A 20397-nucleotide genomic window follows, 5' to 3' on the forward strand; every position below is an offset into this window, starting at 1 on the left:
TTTTGGTGTAATGAAGCTTGACCGTGAGGTAAAAAGATCGTTCCATCTACAGATGAGGTTATGTCGTCGATTTTTTGAAATAATTTTCATTAACTAACTCAAAATTGAAGTTTGAATCGTTGTTTTATACACCCAATTCGCCGGATTTAACCACGTTGGATTATTTTCTGTTCCTAGTCTTGAAAAAAATGACTTAGCGGTCAAATATGGTAAATAAAAAGGCTATTTTGGGAACCTCGACTATTTCTCATAAGAAAATTTTTGTTTTTTCTTTATTAGACCAACCAAACGGCTGAAGACGATAAACAACGTCTTAACAACATTACAAATTGTCTGTGTTTTTACTTTTACAAAATTTATGGGATATTTTTTGCTAAATTCGAAATAAAACGATTTTTTATTTATATTTTTTAGTCCGGCGGTAGATTATGTTTTATTTGGCGTGTAATCGCCCGTACTATATAATCTACGGAAGATGAGAGGCGTATTGAAGTGTATTTGAGAGATTTGGACGATTCGACGATTATTTTCTTTAAACGAATTTTTCGATAAACGACGCGTCCAATTCCCGTACTACAAATTGTCCAAAACGGACGAAAACCACTTCATTATATCGTTGATTGAGTCATTTACCTCCCCTTCTTGAGATTAATTCCATGTGTTGAGTTTGTTGGGTATTTGGAACTCTGGCAAAGTCCCTCGGATGTCCTTGCAATTAAAAGGGGATTATAATGAGATATTTGGATTTATCGTTGTCATTTCGGTAGATTAATTTTGTTTTCATCAATTTTACACGTTAGTGTTTTGTAGTCGATTGTTCCGAGCCGATTATTCATTAAAAATTATATAATAATTGATATTTTATTGAAATGCGATGTGAAAAACGAAAAATTTCAGTATTTTATAATGCAGGCGTCGATTTTTTATTAAAATTTACAATTAAATTTATCCAAAAACCAACCCTTATCGAAAAATACCTTAGAAACGTAACCTAACCTCAAAAATTCAAATAAATATGAATAATTTAAGAAAAATTCCAAAACAGTTGACTAATTAACTGAAATTAGAAATAAAAGAATAATTAGATAGTGTAAGAATGTAAATATAAACAGGGCGGTTCAAAAAAACCCACCGTATTCAAGACGAAAGGCGTTGAATTTGATACACGTTTTACATCGACTGATGATTCTTTTGGTGCTCATTGTATACAAAATTTGAGTACATTTTGATCAAAAATATGTAATTTAATGAATAATAATGTTTCGCATATAAAATTATTGTTGATTGAACGTCGTAATTATCAATGAATGACAGTTTTTCGCGGTAAACTCGGAAAAAATGTTTTTGTCTAGTAAAATTCGAAGTTTTATAATTTTGGGTTGTATTGGGGGGTCTTAGGATGAAACAAAACAACAGTTTGAGTCCCGGAACTGCAGTACATGATGATCGAATCGTTGATTTTCGGATAAGTACCGGGTTTCTGTATATTATAGTACAGGCAATCAAGTTCAAAATTAGTGTCAAGCCTCCGAATTCTTTAATGCATCACCGATTTACATGAAAATTTGGAATTGAGCTCAACTTACCCTCCATATCGAGATCTACGTGGTAGCGAGGTGTACAAATTGTTTTTATAGGGTGAAAACAACCCCTTATCGAAAAATACCGATATCATAGTTTTTTCTACTTTTTTTCAATTCAAATGTTTTTCGTTTACGCAGCATGAATATCTTAATATATTGTATAACAAGTAATTTATATATTTTTGATGTATCAACCCTTAAAAATCCTTAAAAACTACCCTATAATGTAAGAAAAGTTTTTTAACGATTTAAAACGTTGAAATTTCGTTTTTACTGTAAAAAATTCATAATATTTTAATAAATTTTTATTATTCAACCCTTGAAAAACTACCCCTTTGCAGAGAATGAAATAAAAATAAATCTAACGACTGCCAACTTTAAGATTTTGCGCGTTTTTTTTGATATTAAAGTTTTTTCTTTCTATTTGAAGTAATTTTTAATTGTCTACCCTTAAAAACCACCCTTTTACCAAGATTATAAGTGAATCATCTCATGGTATTCTCAATTGTACTTAAAATCATTAGAAAAAATCCGCGCGTTAAAATTTGAAAGTTTTTCGTATCATAAAATTCACAAAAAAAATTTCAAATTTTTGTTTTTTATATAACTCCATTAATTTTGAAGTTATCACATTTTACAAAAAACCATTTTAAAGGTAATTTTCAGGGCTACAAGTCTATGTATGATAGAAGGGCTTAAGACTTTTCGTATTTTATTAATAAAGGGTCAAAGGGTTGTGGATCAGCAATTTTAGATATATAATGATAAATTAATTTGGTTATAACTCCGTCAATTTTTGTGCTAAAAAAAAATAAAAAAAGAAAAATGATCTACATAAAAAATGCTTTAATTTGACTGGTTATTTATTTTTGTATCTCTTATATTTATAGAGAAAAAATGAGGAGAAAAAAAATTTTTGAAAAAATTGAAAAAAAATATTATTTAATGCTGATTTTTTTGAAAATTATGCGTTTGTAATCAGCCAAATTTTCAGATGTCGTAAATAACATCCAAATAAAGTATTTGGTACAAGGAAAAAATTCAATTTTTATTTTCAATGAAATGGCATTAGTTTTAGTACAATTTTTTTTTAACTTTAACTATTTTACATCATATCTCGTTAAAATTTTAGTCGAAACGACTTTTATCAGTAGTCATTCGAAAGGTCTTTTTAAGCTCTTCAAAAAGTATTTTATAACTTTTTTTGGAAAAATGCACCGTTTTCCAGTTATTTGAGGTTAAATACTCAATTACGTAAAACAAAATCTATTAAAATATCTATAACTCGCTTTAGGTAAAACATTAAATAGTCAAAATATAGTTTAATTCCTTCGTTTTTTTATAAGCTTCATTTTTGTTCATAACAATTTTTTCGATAAAACGCACCATTACAGAGTTATACGTAAAAAACTATTAAAAAAATCAGTTTTTTCAACGAAATTTTTAAATTGCGAATAACTCAGAAACTATTAATCTGACGAAAATTTTTCATACGACATTTTTTACTCTAAATACACTAATATTTCGATTTCTGGAGTTATTTTGGGTGAAAAATTTTAGACTCAAAACCAGCACCAATTGTTTCAAACTAAAGTCGCTGCTGTAAATTGTATCAACAAAAAAAAAATCGAAACCTACCTGACGCACCTGTTTGAATTGTTCCTCGAAGGACCAGGTGTGTTGCGAGGAAGCGCTGCCTTCCGAAGAATGGGAACTTCCCGAAGAGGGCGCTGCCGGTTGTGGCGCCATCGGCGGTAAAAAAGCTGGATGCGGAAACGGAAACGAAACTGGTAATTGGAAACCGCCATCTTGACCGGTACCGTTCGGTATCGATATACCGCGATTTCCCATCGACGAAAAACTTAAATTGAGAGATCTACCGCCGCCGCCGCCGCCGCCGCCGGTATCGTAATCGTCCTGGAAAAAAATTTTTTTCAAAAAATCACCATCAAAATTCACAAGATTTTCCAATTTTTCTAATAGAAATCGCTTACCCCTACCTTGATGTCCCGCACCTGCATTTTAAGTTTTGCGAGGACATCGCCGTGTTCGGTTAGGAGATTCGTATGACGTCGCATCTCGTCTCCGCTGTCTAAATCATCGTTATCGCCACCAGAATGACCCCCGTCGCCATCGCTCATATCCTCTTCATTATGCGACTGGAAAAAAATCGAAAAATTCACTTTATATCAAAGAAAATGATCGAGGTCGTATTTTCGGCTTCACCAAGTGATCAAGTGTCGTCCACAACCGACGAAGAGATTCCATACAGAAAGATCAGAAGGAAAAGTTGGTACCGAACAATGCGTAGCATGCTCCGATTCAAAATACGTCGCTGTTGTACGCGAAAAAGTCTTGGCAGATATCGAACAACCAACAAACGCCACCGATCTAACCCCCTTCGACTAAAATTTTAAATTTTGCGCAATTGAACCGAAAAAGTATCCGTAGCACTGTGTTATAACTAAATTTAGGCGACGTCTTGTATATTCTGATGTAAATAAAGAAATTAAATGATATTTCTACGGTATTTCCCTTTATTATCAAGGGTGTTTATTCAGTTTTATTAAACCAAAACCGATAGGACTTCTCTCCGTTTATCATATTACAAAGAAATCGAAACCTTCTTTAGATTAATTAATCCGAAGAAAGTTATTTGATATAAGAACACCTACTATTTGATATGTTTTACGATTTCTTTAAATAAAAAAAATATTCATTTAGGACCACACTGTATTAAAACTATTTGGGAAAACTGATTATTTTCTTCGGAAATTCAAAATCATCTTGAGATATCGGCCGTTTTAGTCTTCCGGGTCTTATGGTTTTACTAATTTCTTTCGGCCCGATTTCCAAACGTCTCCCCCCGTTCCTGCTTCCTATTAAACTACGTTTTCTTCTTCTTTTTTCGCCAATATCGATTCCCACAATCATCTCAATTGTCCAAATCCAACTAAATCTTCCGGATCTTACGATTTTTCCAATTTTTTTATTATCCTAGTTTTAGTAAGTCTCCCCCCGTTCCTGCTTCCTAATAAACTACATTTTCTTCTTCTTTTTTCGCTAATATCGATTCCCACAATAATCTCAAGCGTCCAAATCCAACTAAATCTTCCGGATCTTACGATTTTTCCAATTTTTTTATTATCCTAGTTTTAGTAAATCTCCCCCCGTTCCTGCTTCCTATTAAACTACATTTTCTTCTTCTTTTTTCGCCAATATCGATTCCCACAATCATCTCAATTGTCCAAATCCAACTAAATCTTCGGGAACTTACGATTTTTCCAATTTTTTTATTATCCTAGTTTTAGTAAATCTCCCCCCGTTCCTGCTTCCTATTAAACTACATTTTCTTCTTCTTTTTTCGCCAATATCGATTCCCACAATCATCTCAATTGTCCAAATCCAACTAAATCTTCCGGATCTTACGATTTTTCCAATTTTTTTATTATCCTAGTTTTAGTAAGTCTCCCCCCGTTCCTGCTTCCTAATAAACTACATTTTCTTCTTCTTTTTTCGCTAATATCGATTCCCACAATAATCTCAAGCGTCCAAATCCAACTAAATCTTCCGGATCTTACGATTTTTCCAATTTTTTTATTATCCTAGTTTTAGTAAATCTCCCCCCGTTCCTGCTTCCTATTAAACTACATTTTCTTCTTCTTTTTTCGCCAATATCGATTCCCACAATCATCTCAATTGTCCAAATCCAACTAAATCTTCGGGAACTTACGATTTTTCCAATTTTTTTATTATCCTAGTTTTAGTAAATCTCCCCCCGTTCCTGCTTCCTATTAAACTACATTTTCTTCTTCTTTTTTCGCCAATATCGATTCCCACAATCATCTCAATTGTCCAAATCCAACTAAATCTTCGGGAACTTACGATTTTTCCAATTTTTTTATTATCCTAGTTTTAGTAAATCTCCCCCCGTTCCTGCTTCCTATTAAACTACATTTTCTTCTTCTTTTTTCGCCAATATCGATTCCCACAATCATCTCAATTGTCCAAATCCAACTAAATCTTCGGGATCTTACGATTTTTCCAATTTTTTTATTATCCTAGTTTTAGTAAGTCTCCCCCCGTTCCTGCTTCCTATTAAACTACATTTTCTTCTTCTTTTTTCGCCAATATCGATTCCCACAATCATCTCAATTGTCCAAATCCAACTAAATCTTCCGGATCTTACGATTTTTCCAATTTTTTTATTATCCTAGTTTTAGTAAATCTCCCCCCGTTCCTGCTTCCTATTAAACTACATTTTCTTCTTCTTTTTTCGCCAATATCGATTCCCACAATCATCTCAATTGTCCAAATCCAACTAAATCTTCCGGATCTTACGATTTTTCCAATTTTTTTATTATCCTAGTTTTAGTAAATCTCCCCCCGTTCCTGCTTCCTATTAAACTACATTTTCTTCTTCTTTTTTCGCCAATATCGATTCCCACAATCATCTCAATTGTCCAAATCCAACTAAATCTTCGGGATCTTACGATTTTTCCAATTTTTTTATTATCCTAGTTTTAGTAAGTCTCCCCCCGTTCCTGCTTCCTATTAAACTACATTTTCTTCTTCTTTTTTCGCCAATATCGATTCCCACAATCATCTCAATTGTCCAAATCCAACTAAATCTTCCGGATCTTACGATTTTTCCAATTTTTTTATTATCCTAGTTTTAGTAAATCTCCCCCCGTTCCTGCTTCCTATTAAACTACATTTTCTTCTTCTTTTTTCGCCAATATCGATTCCCACAATCATCTCAATTGTCCAAATCCAACTAAATCTTCCGGATCTTACGATTTTTCCAATTTTTTTATTATCCTAGTTTTAGTAAATCTCCCCCCGTTCCTGCTTCCTATTAAACTACATTTTCTTCTTCTTTTTTCGCCAATATCGATTCCCACAATCGTCTCAAGCGTCCAAATCCATTTTTTCCCTTGTTTAAACTCTACAATATATATTTTAAAACAACTTCCATCTAAAACTTTCTGCATACACCCTGTTATGAAGTTATTAACAACTTTAAATTTGTTTTGTCCCATTTAATCAAAAATCGTCCTACATACACACGTTTTCAAATTGACACTTTGTATATAATATATATTACATCATCATGTCATGTATAAATCAAGTTAATATACATTATAATAAAAAAATCTGTACTTAGAAAGTTAAGTTTTAAAAAGTACGGATTCGTTTTGATCGATATATGTAAGAAATCTTATACCGCGTGATTTACTTCAATGTAATCCAATTTGATCAAATTGCATTATGGTTTTTACTTTAATAATATTATTTACCGTATATAAAATAAAATAAGAAACCATTGCATATGTTTTTACGAGGATTAAACAACTTTCTAGTTGATAATGTACGACAATATTTAACAGACGACGTGGCAACGTCGTTTTCCGTATCGGTTTTATATATACATTTAGTTTGAGTCACGTGCTGTTGAGGCAGGTCGGAAATGACGTCAACATCCAGCATATGCCTACGCACCTATACAGACCATCTATCAAACCCGGACCTCATACATACTAGATGAGGATGAGGTTATATTATAGATTTGAATTTGACTCGTCAACCATATTTATTTTTTTTCAATCAAGATGGTCGCGACAGATATGGTTTTTTAAATAACGAATACACTGATGTAATGAAAAAATAGTATTGAACAGAAATAGAAAAAGGATGGAAAATATAATGACATTACGCCATATTGTTTTCGTCGTTGATTGTTGTTCGAAATAAAATCAGAACGTATTATCACAAACAAATTAAAACGTTTTAAAACGTATTATTAAAGTTATAGTCCGTTCATTAAACAGATCAGTTCTTAAACGAATAATAATTTGAATAGGAAGAAATCGATGATTTGAGATTCGTAACTTGAACTATGAAATTTAGAATGTTCGGAAACGAAGAAAAACCGTTCGTTAAACGTGGAACGTACCTCAGGATGACGGATGTCAACTGTAAATAATAAATTATATAAAAAAAAACAGTTTTTGATATGAAAAAACGAGTAAAACAAATATGAAGATGAATAGAGTTGGTATTGAAGGTGGGTGGATTAAAAATGGTGCGGAATTCGTGTCCGGGACTGAAATATGTTACGAAAATTGACGTAATCGTGTTTGTAGTATGTGCAATATACGAGTAGAAGAAGAAAATTAAATTAAAATGGTCGAACGGAATTGGGAAAAAAACAATAGCCTTCTTTTATTACCCATCTTGTTTATAGTTGTTATGGGTGAGGTTATGGTAGAAACGATCGCGCACCCGTCAAGAAATGATGATTTACAGGGAACTGCGAGACTTATTGATACATAAATGCATTCATTGTATTTATTGTATGCAGCCGAACGCAATAAGCATTCCGAAAAATAATTATAGTAGAAGGGATTTCTTATATTGAAAATTTTCATAATTACGAACATAAAAAACGGAAAGTTAATGCGCCAGAGGAAATTACATCGAAAAATTTTCGTTTCGATAACCAAAACATCGTCTTCGGAGACAATTTACGTTTCGACTTGGACGAAGTTGCGTTTTCGAGTGAAACGAAAATAAAATCCGAACAGAATTCTGCTCTGGATAAGACTGTCCCTTCGTTATTAACAGTAGAATATGGGATAGCAAAGTTTCGACGAGACCGTACGATTTGCGAAGACCAACAACGCAGTGGTAGATCGAACGAGGCGACGGCTCCAGAAAAAAACCTCAAAGAAAAACTGAATTATCGTCTTCGGAAAGTGCGCGAGCTAGAAGATTTAGTAGACATATTAACTGAAAATTTGGACATGACAAAGCTGTGTACAAGATTATTACAAATGACAAATACGTCGTGAAGATGATTTCGATTGAGTGTTTGGCGTGGGTCCATCAATACAAATCTTAAATAAAGGGCTGTAAAAGGTAGAATCGATTTTAAAAAAGAAAAAGAAAGTATTTGTATGATTATGAAAATTTTGATTTTTCAACTTTGGAGCTCTGTAATTCAATTAATATCAGCATAAGGAAAAAATTCAATAAAGATTCTTGAAGAGAATTTAATTTTCTATAAAAAACGTCTTTTAGTATTTTTTGCTAAATTCGTTCCTTTGAAAGTTATTCGAAGTTAAAGTTGAAGTCCAAATCGTTTTTTTTTCAGAGCGGGTTTTTATCCTATAACTTCTAAACCATCGCGATAAATGAAATTGACTCAAAGACATTTTTTTAAGAGAATTAAATAATCTACAAAAAAGTCTTATTGAAATTTTTTGTCGGATGAACCGTTTTCTCATAACCACGATTCGAAAATTGGTAAAATTATAAAAATTTGATTTTTCAACTTTAGAGCTCTGTAATTCAATTAATATCAGTATACGGAAAAAATTCAATAAAGATTCTTGAAGAGGATTTAATTTTCTATAAAAAACGTCTTTTACTATTTTTTGCTAAATTCCTTCCTTTGAAAGTTATTCGAAGTTAAAGTTGAAGTCCAAATCGTTTTTTTTTCAGGGCGGGTTTTTATCCTATAACTTCTAAACCATCGCGATATATGAAATTGACTAAGAGACATTTTTTTGAGAGAATTAAATAATCTACAAAAAAGTCTTATTGAAACTTTTTGTCGGATGAACCGTTTTCTCATAACCACGACTCGAAAATTGGTATGATTATGAAAATTTGATTTTTCAACTTTAGAGCCCTGTAATTCAATTAATATCAGTATGCGGAAATAATTCAATAGAGATTCTTGAAGGGGATTTAATTTTCTATAAAAAACGTCTTTTACTATTTTTTGCTAAATTCCTTCCTTTGAAAGTTATTCAAAGTGAAAGCTGGAGTCCAAATCGAAGTTTTTTCCATGGTTGGTTTTTATACCATAACTTCTAAACCATCGCGATAAATGAAATTGACTCGAAGACATTTTTTTAAGAGAATTAAATAATCTACAAAAAAGTCTTATTGAAACTTTTTGTCGGATGAACCGTTTTCTCATAACCACGATTCGAAAATTGGTAAAATTATGAAAATTTGATTTTTCAACTTTAGTGCTTTGTAATTCAATTAATATCAGTATGCGGAAATAATTCAATAAAGATTCTTGAAGGGAATTTAATTTTCTACAAAAAACGTCTTTTACTATTTTTTGCTAAATTCCTTCCTTTGAAAGTTATTCAAAGTGAAAGCTGGAGTCCAAATCGAAGTTTTTTCCATGGTTGGTTTTTATACCATAACTTCTAAACCATCGCGATAAATGAAATTGACTCGAAGACATTTTTTTAAGAGAATTAAATAATCTACAAAAAAGTCTTATTGAAACTTTTTGTCGGATGAACCGTTTTCTCATAACCACGATTCGAAAATTGGTAAAATTATGAAAATTTGATTTTTCAACTTTAGTGCTTTGTAATTCAATTAATATCAGTATGCGGAAATAATTCAATAAAGATTCTTGAAGGGAATTTAATTTTCTACAAAAAACGTCTTTTACTATTTTTTGCTAAATTCCTTCCTTTGAAAGTTATTCAAAGTGAAAGCTGGAGTCCAAATCGAAGTTTTTTCCATGGTTGGTTTTTATACCATAACTTCTAAACCATCGCGATAAATGAAATTGACTCGAAGACATTTTTTTAAGAGAATTAAATAATCTACAAAAAAGTCTTATTGAAACTTTTTGTCGGATGAACCGTTTTCTCATAACCACGATTCGAAAATTGGTAAAATTATGAAAATTTGATTTTTCAACTTTAGTGCTTTGTAATTCAATTAATATCAGTATGCGGAAATAATTCAATAAAGATTCTTGAAGGGAATTTAATTTTCTACAAAAAACGTCTTTTACTATTTTTTGCTAAATTCCTTCCTTTGAAAGTTATTCAAAGTGAAAGCTGGAGTCCAAATCGAAGTTTTTTCCATGGTTGGTTTTTATACCATAACTTCTAAACCATCGCGATAAATGAAATTGACTCGAAGACATTTTTTTAAGAGAATTAAATAATCTACAAAAAAGTCTTATTGAAACTTTTTGTCGGATGAACCGTTTTCTCATAACCACGATTCGAAAATTGGTAAAATTATGAAAATTTGATTTTTCAACTTTAGTGCTTTGTAATTCAATTAATATCAGTATGCGGAAATAATTCAATAAAGATTCTTGAAGGGAATTTAATTTTCTACAAAAAACGTCTTTTACTATTTTTTGCTAAATTCCTTCCTTTGAAAGTTATTCAAAGTGAAAGCTGGAGTCCAAATCGAAGTTTTTTCCATGGTTGGTTTTTATACCATAACTTCTAAACCATCGCGATAAATGAAATTGACTCGAAGACATTTTTTTAAGAGAATTAAATAATCTACAAAAAAGTCTTATTGAAATTTTTTGTCGGACGAACCGTTTTCTCATAACCACGACTCGAAAATTGGTATGATTATGAAAATTTGATTTTTCAACTTTAGAGCCCTGTAATTCAATTAATATCAGTATGCGGAAATAATTCAATAGAGATTCTTGAAGAGGATTTAATTTTCTATAAAAAACGTCTTTTAGTATTTTTTGCTAAATTCGTTCCTTTGAAAGTTATTCAAAGTTAAAGTTGGAGTCCAAATCGAATTGTTTTCCAGGGCTGGTTTTTATCCCATAATTTTCGAGTCGTGTTTAAGATAAAACGGTTCGTCCGACAAAAAATTTCAATAAGACTTTTTTGTAGATTATTTAATTCTCTTTAAAAAACGTCTGAAAGTCAATTTCATTAACCGCGTTGGTTTATTTATAAAACCAAATTTCAAAAGCAAAATTTAAATATTGTATCTACCTGTCGTATTAATCTACCTAACGGTAACTTATACACCATTTTATTTTATTTTGTTATTCAAGGGTTAAAAGAAAACAAACTCTATTGATCTATCTTCTTCGAACTACCACAATAGTATTAGTTAAAAACATGAAAAAGTAATTTGAAATGCCCAGCGGGGTGCATCCGATACGACGCCTTCTTCCTTTTCGAAATTTTTAATAATCTATCGGTTTTATCAGTACCTAGTATTCGGTTAAAAAATATTTATTATCTACCCAACATAATATCATCGAATTTTATAATCCAATTCGACATTAATTTGAGTAAAATCCTCAATATTCCATATAGAAATCTTCGGGAGCTGAAGGCATTTATAAGAAAATTATCCAAATGACGTCTGTTTATTCACTATCTTCAATATCTTCAATATCTTTAATATCTTTATCATCTTTAGTATCTTTAATACCTTCAGTATCTTCAATATCTTCAATATCTTTAGTATACTATGTTCTATAAAATGTACCACTGTGTATAAATCAATAAAGGGCGTAGACTTGACACCGCCGGTGTTAGAAAAATCAAATATATACACACTCGAATTCGGGGTGTGTTTATTGAAATAAAAAAAAAAAGCTTGAAACGGGACCACCCCCGGTTTATTGGCATTATCTTAGATACGACGTCCGGCCGATGAGGAACCCCCCAAAAAAAAAACAATAATAAAGAGTGTCCTAAACGTATTTACACAAGAAGGGTTGTTAGATTTAACAAGCTTTTCGATTCCTTCAAAAATTGTGTATGGAATTTTCGGTTTTACTTTGAATATCTTCTATATCTTTCCCTAGATTATCGTTTCAACTCTTTCATCTTGCATTTAACTTGTTTTCATTTTTATTTTCCCCTGAGAATTTCTTTTGTGTTGTCTCCAAGAATTTTTGTGGTTTTTTTTGTCTTACGTGAAGAGTAAATAAGGTTAAAAAAGAAGATTTAAGGTTAAGTTGAATGATTGACAAGTTTTATAGACGAAATCAAGGTCTGAATAAAAGAAAATAAGGTTAAAAAAGAAGATTTAAGGTCAAATTGAATGATTGACAACTTTTTTGGACGAAATCAAGGTCTGAAGAAGAGAAAATAAGGTTAAAATAGAAGATTTAAGGTTAAATTGAATGATTGACAACTTTTTTGGACGAAATCAAGGTCTGAAGAAGAGAAAATAAGGTTAAAATAGAAGATTTAAGGTTAAATTGAATGATTGACAAGTTTTATAGACGAAATCAAGGTCTGAATAAAATAAAATAAGGTTAAAAAAGAAGATTTAAGGTCAAGTTGAATGATTGACAAGTTTTATAGACGAAATCAAGGTCTGAATAAAAGAAAATAAGGTTAAAATAGAAGATTTAAGGTTAAATTGAATGATTGACAACTTTTTTGGACGAAATCAAGGTCTGAAGAAGAGAAAATAAGGTTAAAATAGAAGATTTAAGGTTAAATTGAATGATTGACAAGTTTTATAGACGAAATCAAGGTCTGAATAAAAGAAAATAAGGTTAAAAAAGAAGATTTAAGGTCAAATTGAATGATTGACAAGTTTTATAGACGAAATCAAGGTCTGAATAAAATAAAATAAGGTTAAAAAAGAAGATTTAAGGTCAAGTTGAATGATTGACAAGTTTTATAGACGAAATCAAGGTCTGAATAAAATAAAATAAGGTTAAAAAAGAAGATTTAAGGTCAAGTTGAATGATTGACAAGTTTTATAGACGAAATCAAGGTCTGAATAAAATAAAATAAGGTTAAAAAAGAAGATTTAAGGTCAAGTTGAATGATTGACAAGTTTTATAGACGAAATCAAGGTCTGAATAAAAGAAAATAAGGTTAAAAAAGAAGATTTAAGGTCAAGTTGAATGATTGACAAGTTTTATAGACGAAATCAAGGTCTGAATAAAATAAAATAAGGTTAAAAAAGAAGATTTAAGGTCAAGTTGAATGATTGACAAGTTTTATAGACGAAATCAAGGTCTGAATAAAAGAAAATAAGGTTAAAAAAGAAGATTTAAGGTCAAGTTGAATGATTGACAAGTTTTATAGACGAAATCAAGGTCTGAATAAAATAAAATAAGGTTAAAAAAGAAGATTTAAGGTCAAGTTGAATGATTGACAAGTTTTATAGACGAAATCAAGGTCTGAATAAAATAAAATAAGGTTAAAAAAGAAGATTTAAGGTCAAGTTGAATGATTGACAAGTTTTATAGACGAAATCAAGGTCTGAATAAAATAAAATAAGGTTAAAAAAGAAGATTTAAGGTCAAGTTGAATGATTGACAAGTTTTATAGACGAAATCAAGGTCTGAATAAAAGAAAATAAGGTTAAAAAAGAAGATTTAAGGTCAAGTTGAATGATTGACAAGTTTTATAGACGAAATCAAGGTCTGAATAAAAGAAAATAAGGTTAAAAAAGAAGATTTAAGGTCAAGTTGAATGATTGACAAGTTTTATAGACGAAATCAAGGTCTGAATAAAAGAAAATAAGGTTAAAAAAGAAGATTTAAGGTCAAGTTGAATGATTGACAACTTTTTTGGACGAAATCAAGGTCTGAAGAAGAGAAAATAAGGTTAAAAAAGAAGATTTAAGGTCAAATTGAATGATTGACAAGTTTTATAGACGAAATCAAGGTCTGAATAAAATAAAATAAGGTTAAAAAAGAAGATTTAAGGTCAAGTTGAATGATTGACAAGTTTTATAGACGAAATCAAGGTCTGAATAAAAGAAAATAAGGTTAAAATAGAAGATTTAAGGTCAAGTTGAATGATTGACAACTTTTTTGGACGAAATCAAGGTCTGAAGAAGAGAAAATAAGGTTAAAATAGAAGATTTAAGGTTAAATTGAATGATTGACAACTTTTTTGGACGAAATCAAGGTCTGAAGAAGAGAAAATAAGGTTAAAATAGAAGATTTAAGGTTAAATTGAATGATTGACAAGTTTTATAGACGAAATCAAGGTCTGAATAAAAGAAAATAAGGTTAAAAAAGAAGATTTAAGGTCAAATTGAATGATTGACAAGTTTTATAGACGAAATCAAGGTCTGAATAAAAGAAAATAAGGTTAAAAAAGAAGATTTAAGGTCAAGTTGAATGATTGACAACTTTTTTGGACGAAATCAAGGTCTGAAGAAGAGAAAATAAGGTTAAAAAAGAAGATTTAAGGTCAAATTGAATGATTGACAAGTTTTATAGACGAAATCAAGGTCTGAATAAAATAAAATAAGGTTAAAAAAGAAGATTTAAGGTCAAGTTGAATGATTGACAAGTTTTATAGACGAAATCAAGGTCTGAATAAAAGAAAATAAGGTTAAAAAAGAAGATTTAAGGTCAAATTGAATGATTGACAAGTTTTATAGACGAAATCAAGGTCTGAATAAAAGAAAATAAGGTTAAAAAAGAAGATTTAAGGTCAAGTTGAATGATTGACAACTTTTTTGGACGAAATCAAGGTCTGAAGAAGAGAAAATAAGGTTAAAAAAGAAGATTTAAGGTCAAATTGAATGATTGACAAGTTTTATAGACGAAATCAAGGTCTGAATAAAATAAAATAAGGTTAAAAAAGAAGATTTAAGGTCAAGTTGAATGATTGACAAGTTTTATAGACGAAATCAAGGTCTGAATAAAAGAAAATAAGGTTAAAATAGAAGATTTAAGGTCAAGTTGAATGATTGACAACTTTTTTGGACGAAATCAAGGTCTGAAGAAGAGAAAATAAGGTTAAAATAGAAGATTTAAGGTTAAATTGAATGATTGACAAGTTTTTTGGACGAAATCAAGGTCTGAAGAAGAGAAAATAAGGTTAAAATAGAAGATTTAAGGTCAAATTGAATGATTGACAAGTTTTATAGACGAAATCAAGGTCTGAATAAAATAAAATAAGGTTAAAAAAGAAGATTTAAGGTCAAGTTGAATGATTGACAAGTTTTATAGACGAAATCAAGGTCTGAATAAAAGAAAATAAGGTTAAAATAGAAGATTTAAGGTCAAGTTGAATGATTGACAACTTTTTTGGACGAAATCAAGGTCTGAAGAAGAGAAAATAAGGTTAAAATAGAAGATTTAAGGTTAAATTGAATGATTGACAACTTTTTTGGACGAAATCAAGGTCTGAAGAAGAGAAAATAAGGTTAAAATAGAAGATTTAAGGTTAAATTGAATGATTGACAAGTTTTATAGACGAAATCAAGGTCTGAATAAAAGAAAATAAGGTTAAAAAAGAAGATTTAAGGTCAAATTGAATGATTGACAAGTTTTATAGACGAAATCAAGGTCTGAAGAAGAGAAAATAAGGTTAAAAAAGAAGATTTAAGGTCAAATTGAATGATTGACAAGTTTTATAGACGAAATCAAGGTCTGAATAAAAGAAAATAAGGTAAAAAAAGAAGATTTAAGGTCAAATTGAATGATTGACAAGTTTTATAGACGAAATCAAGGTCTGAATAAAATAAAATAAGGTTAAAAAAGAAGATTTAAGGTCAAGTTGAATGATTGACAAGTTTTATAGACGAAATCAAGGTCTGAATAAAAGAAAATAAGGTTAAAATAGAAGATTTAAGGTCAAGTTGAATGATTGACAACTTTTTTGGACGAAATCAAGGTCTGAAGAAGAGAAAATAAGGTTAAAATAGAAGATTTAAGGTTAAATTGAATGATTGACAAGTTTTATAGACGAAATCAAGGTCTGAATAAAAGAAAATAAGGTTAAAAAAGAAGATTTAAGGTCAAATTGAATGATTGACAAGTTTTATAGACGAAATCAAGGTCTGAATAAAAGAAAATAAGGTTAAAAAAGAAGATTTAAGGTCAAATTGAATGATTGACAAGTTTTATAGACGAAATCAAGGTCTGAATAAAAGAAAATAAGGTAAAAAAAGAAGATTTAAGGTCAAATTGAATGATTGACAACTTTTTTGAACGAAATCAAGGTCTGAATAAAATAAAATAAGGTAAAAAAAGAAGATTTAAGGTCAAATTGAATGATTGACAACTTTTTTGAACGAAATCAAGGTCTGAAGAAGAGAAAATAAGGTTAAAAAAGAAGATTTAAGGTTAAATTGAATGATTGACAACTTTTTTGGACGAAATCAAGGTCTGAATAAAATAAAATAAGGTAAAAAAAGAAGATTTAAGGTCAAATTGAATGATTGACAACTTTTTTGAACGAAATCAAGGTCTGAAGAAGAGAAAATAAGGTTAAAAAAGAAGATTTAAGGTCAAGTTGAATGATTGACAAGTTTTTTGAACGAAATCAAGGTCTGAAGAAGAGAAAAGAAGGTAAAAAAAGAAGATTTAAGGTTAGGTTTATGCAGATTAGAAAAAACTGGAGTTGGTTAGCGAAAATTGGGCAAAAAATTATCATAATCGACGACGAATCATATTTTACTTTTTGACGAAAAGAATGACGGAATGGGAAAAGAAAGTGTCGATGTAATTGAAGATTTCCATGAATCGTTCTTCGTCATACATTTATCTTTGTGGAAATCTCGAAAAAAATTGCGTTTTCGCCAAATAGGGCGACTAAGAAGTCCAGGATCGTGCCTCAACTAATCCCAATTCTGTTTTCGTCGAAATTTGAAAAGAAACGTATATTTTTAAGGTTAGAAAGCAATCACACGTGAAAAATGAAAAAAAAAAAACTGTTTATTTTATGTACCCGCATTCTTATTTCAAACCAATGCTTCTTTCGACTTATATTATAAAGTTTTTACATTCTATAAATCGACGAACAAAGTTTTACCTTTCGGAATTTTATAGATAAACACTGTTTCCGATACATCATTTTACCTGTGTTTTCCTCTATTTTTATAACCCACATTAAAAACTATCGCGTGTAATTTATGTGTCGATAGGTACGTAATTGATGTCATAAAAGCATTACTCTCAAAATCAATTTCACATAAAAATTCCTCAAAGTCATTAAACGTCGATATTGACACCAAGTAGCCGAAATACGTCGCCTGTGATGTCTGGGATTCGATAATCTTAATTGTTGATAACCAAACATCGAATTTACTTCTTCGATATGTACTGTGGAAAGCGGTGTCTTGATTATGAACGTTTACGTTGTGGGATTGTGGCGGAAACAAACATCTTTGATGTATTCCGATATCTCGACAATTGGTGTTTGAATTCGCCACAATCCCACAATGTAAACGCTCATAATCTAACCGACAATGATTTCGTTCCGATTATTTATAGATATGAACTCTAAAAGTATCGATGGAAAAGAGATAGAGCCGGAGAATGAGTTTGAAAGATCGATTAATATAATTATCAGTGTCAATTCATATTTAAACAGACCTAAGACAGTTTAGAAACATAAATTTATATAATATCGAATGAATTGAGCGTTTTCATTGTGGGATTGTGGCGAAATTAAACACCAAAGTGTACTAACTCTAATATATTACGAGCTTTCCGATTTAATACACTTTGGTGTTTTATTTTGCCACAATCCCACAACGAAAACGTTCATAATCTAACCGACAATGATTTCGTTCCGATTATTTATAGATATGAGCTCTAAAAGTATCGATGGAAAAGAGATAGAGCCGGAGAATGAGTTTGAAAGATCGATTAATATAATTATCAGTGTCAATTCATATTTAAACAGACCTAAGACAGTTTAGAAACATAAATTTATATAATATCGAATGAATTGAGCGTTTTCATTGTGGGATTGTGGCGAAATTAAACACCAAAGTGTACTAACTCTAATATATTACGAGCTTTCCGATTTAATACACTTTGGTGTTTTATTTTGCCACAATCCCACAACGAAAACGTTCATAATCTAACCGACAATGATTTCGTTCCGATTATTTATAGATATGAACTCTAAAAGTATCGATGGAAAAGAGATAGAGCCGGAGAATGAGTTTGAAAGATCGATTAATATAATTATCTGTATCAACTCATATTCTTTTATTCAAATTTTCATCTTGTCTTCGAAAAAATATATAAAAAAATCTAGTTACAAAACATAGAAGACCTAAGACAGTTTTCGTAGTGGGATTGTGGCGAAATTAAACACCAAAGTGTACTAACTCTAATATATTACGAGCTTTCCGACTTAGTACACTTTGGTGTTGTATTTTGCCACAATCCCACTACGAAAACGCCCATAATCTATGATTAATAACGTGGAATGTTGTTTTGAGTTATTTTTTTGTATTGATCACTCTGTATAATGTAACGGGAATATTTTAAACAGTTTTATATTTTATAATACATACAATAAAAGACAAATATTTTAGTTTTGGGTACATAGAAAAATGCATGTTCTCATCTTCAACCCCATTTCTAAGAATAATGGACATTTTTATAGATTCAAGGCCTTTATTTTCATTGATGTCGATGGTGGTCTCTTTTGAAGTTCTTGTACCCAAATGGTCAAATATAAACGTATTACGTGACAGAGGCGTGTGAATTATTTTTTCGAAAATTTCCCAAAAAATAAAAACAAAATTGAAAAAACGGATTTTTTTTAGTATATTTTATTTATCTAAGAATTAATTTCATTAGCGCGTTTTTTATTTTCAACGTTTTTCAATAAATAAAAAATTTATTATTATTGTTAGCTGTATACAGGGCGAATCTAAATTCATGCGACAAAATTCAGGTGATTGTTCGTATGAAATTGATTATAACAAAATTTCCTTTACTCGCAAAGGACGAAGCGCGGGTATTTTTCCAATATTATTGTTATATTATACGGGGGTGGAAATAGGAACATATATATCCCACCCGTTTTCTCATAAACATCCCTTGAATATTTGTATGATTATGAAAATTTGATTTTTTAACTTTGGAACTCTGTAATTCAATTAATATTAGTAAACGGAAAAAATTCAATAAAGAATCTTGAAGGGGATTTAATTTCCTACAAAAAATGTCTTTTAGTATTTTTTGCTAAATTCATTCGTTTGAAAGTTATTCGAAATTAAAGTTGAAGTCCAAAACGTTTTTTTTTCAGAGCGGGTTTTTATCCTATATCTTCTAAACCATCGCGATAAATGAAATTGACTAGGAGACATTTTTTTAAGAGAATTAAATAATCTACAAAAAAGTCTTATTGAAATTTTTTTTCCGATGAACCGTTTTCTCTTAAACACGACTCGAAAATTGGTATGATTATGAAAATTTTGATTATTGAACTTTGGAGCTCTGTAATTCAATTAATATCAGTAAACGGAAAAAATTCAATAAAGATTCTTGAAGGGGATTTAATTTCCTACAAAAAACGTCTTTTAGTATTTTTTGCTAAATTCGTTCCTTTCAAAGTTAATCAAAGTTAAAGTTGGAGTCCAAATCAAACTTTTTTCGAGGTAAATTTAATATATTTGCGACCAAAATTTGATGACTTTCTAGTTATTAGTTTTTAATTTATTAACAAAGTTATCAAAATATATTAGTTTTTTCAAATTTTTCATAATTTTGTTGATAAAATAAAAATTAATATCTAGAAAGACATAAAATTTTGGTCACGAAGATATTAAATATACATCGAAAAAAGTTTGATTTGGACTCCAACTTTAACTTCGAATAACTTTCAAAGGAATGAATTCAACAAAAAATGTTAAAAGAGGTTTTTTATGGGAAATTAAATTCCCTTCAAGAATCTTTATTGAATTATTTTCATATATTGATATTAATTGAATTACAGAGCTCCAAAGTTCAAAAATCAAAATTTTCATAAACTTACCAATTTTCGAGTCGTGGTTATGAGAAAACGGTTCGTCCGACAAAAAATTTCAATTAGACTTTTTTGTAGATTATTCAATTCTCTTAAAAAATTGTCTCTTGGTCAAAATCATTTATCGCGATGGTTTAGAAGTTATGGGATAAAAGCCAACCATGGAAAAAACTTCGACTTGGACTCCAACTTTCACTTCGAATAACTTTCAAACGAATAAATTTATCAAAAAATAGTAAAAGACGTTTTTTGTAGAAAATTAAATCCTCTAAAAGAATCTCTATTGAATT

At 30.1% G+C, this 20397-nt stretch overlaps 1 protein-coding gene across 6 annotated transcripts in view; it reads right to left on the reverse strand.

The window, feature by feature from the left end:
• LOC130445102 (protein dead ringer-like) overlaps positions 1 to 20397 on the reverse strand; it is a 177588-nt gene that overhangs the window by 112437 nt on the left and 44754 nt on the right. For 2 of the 6 annotated variants that reach the window (XM_056780608.1, XM_056780612.1), the window contains exons 2-3: positions 3584 to 3742; positions 3222 to 3500 (exon numbers count right to left, since the gene is read on the reverse strand). In XM_056780608.1, coding sequence (XP_056636586.1) covers positions 3222 to 3500; positions 3584 to 3742 — 438 coding nt within the window. Of the gene's footprint in view, positions 1 to 3221; positions 3501 to 3577; positions 3743 to 20397 lie in introns of all 6 variants that reach the window. The other 4 variants (XM_056780607.1, XM_056780610.1, XM_056780609.1 and 1 more) reach the window with 3 other exon arrangements.

The sequence above is a fragment of the Diorhabda sublineata genome, chromosome 6, assembly GCF_026230105.1.
Source record: "Diorhabda sublineata isolate icDioSubl1.1 chromosome 6, icDioSubl1.1, whole genome shotgun sequence".
NCBI classification, from domain to species: domain Eukaryota; kingdom Metazoa; phylum Arthropoda; class Insecta; order Coleoptera; family Chrysomelidae; genus Diorhabda; species Diorhabda sublineata.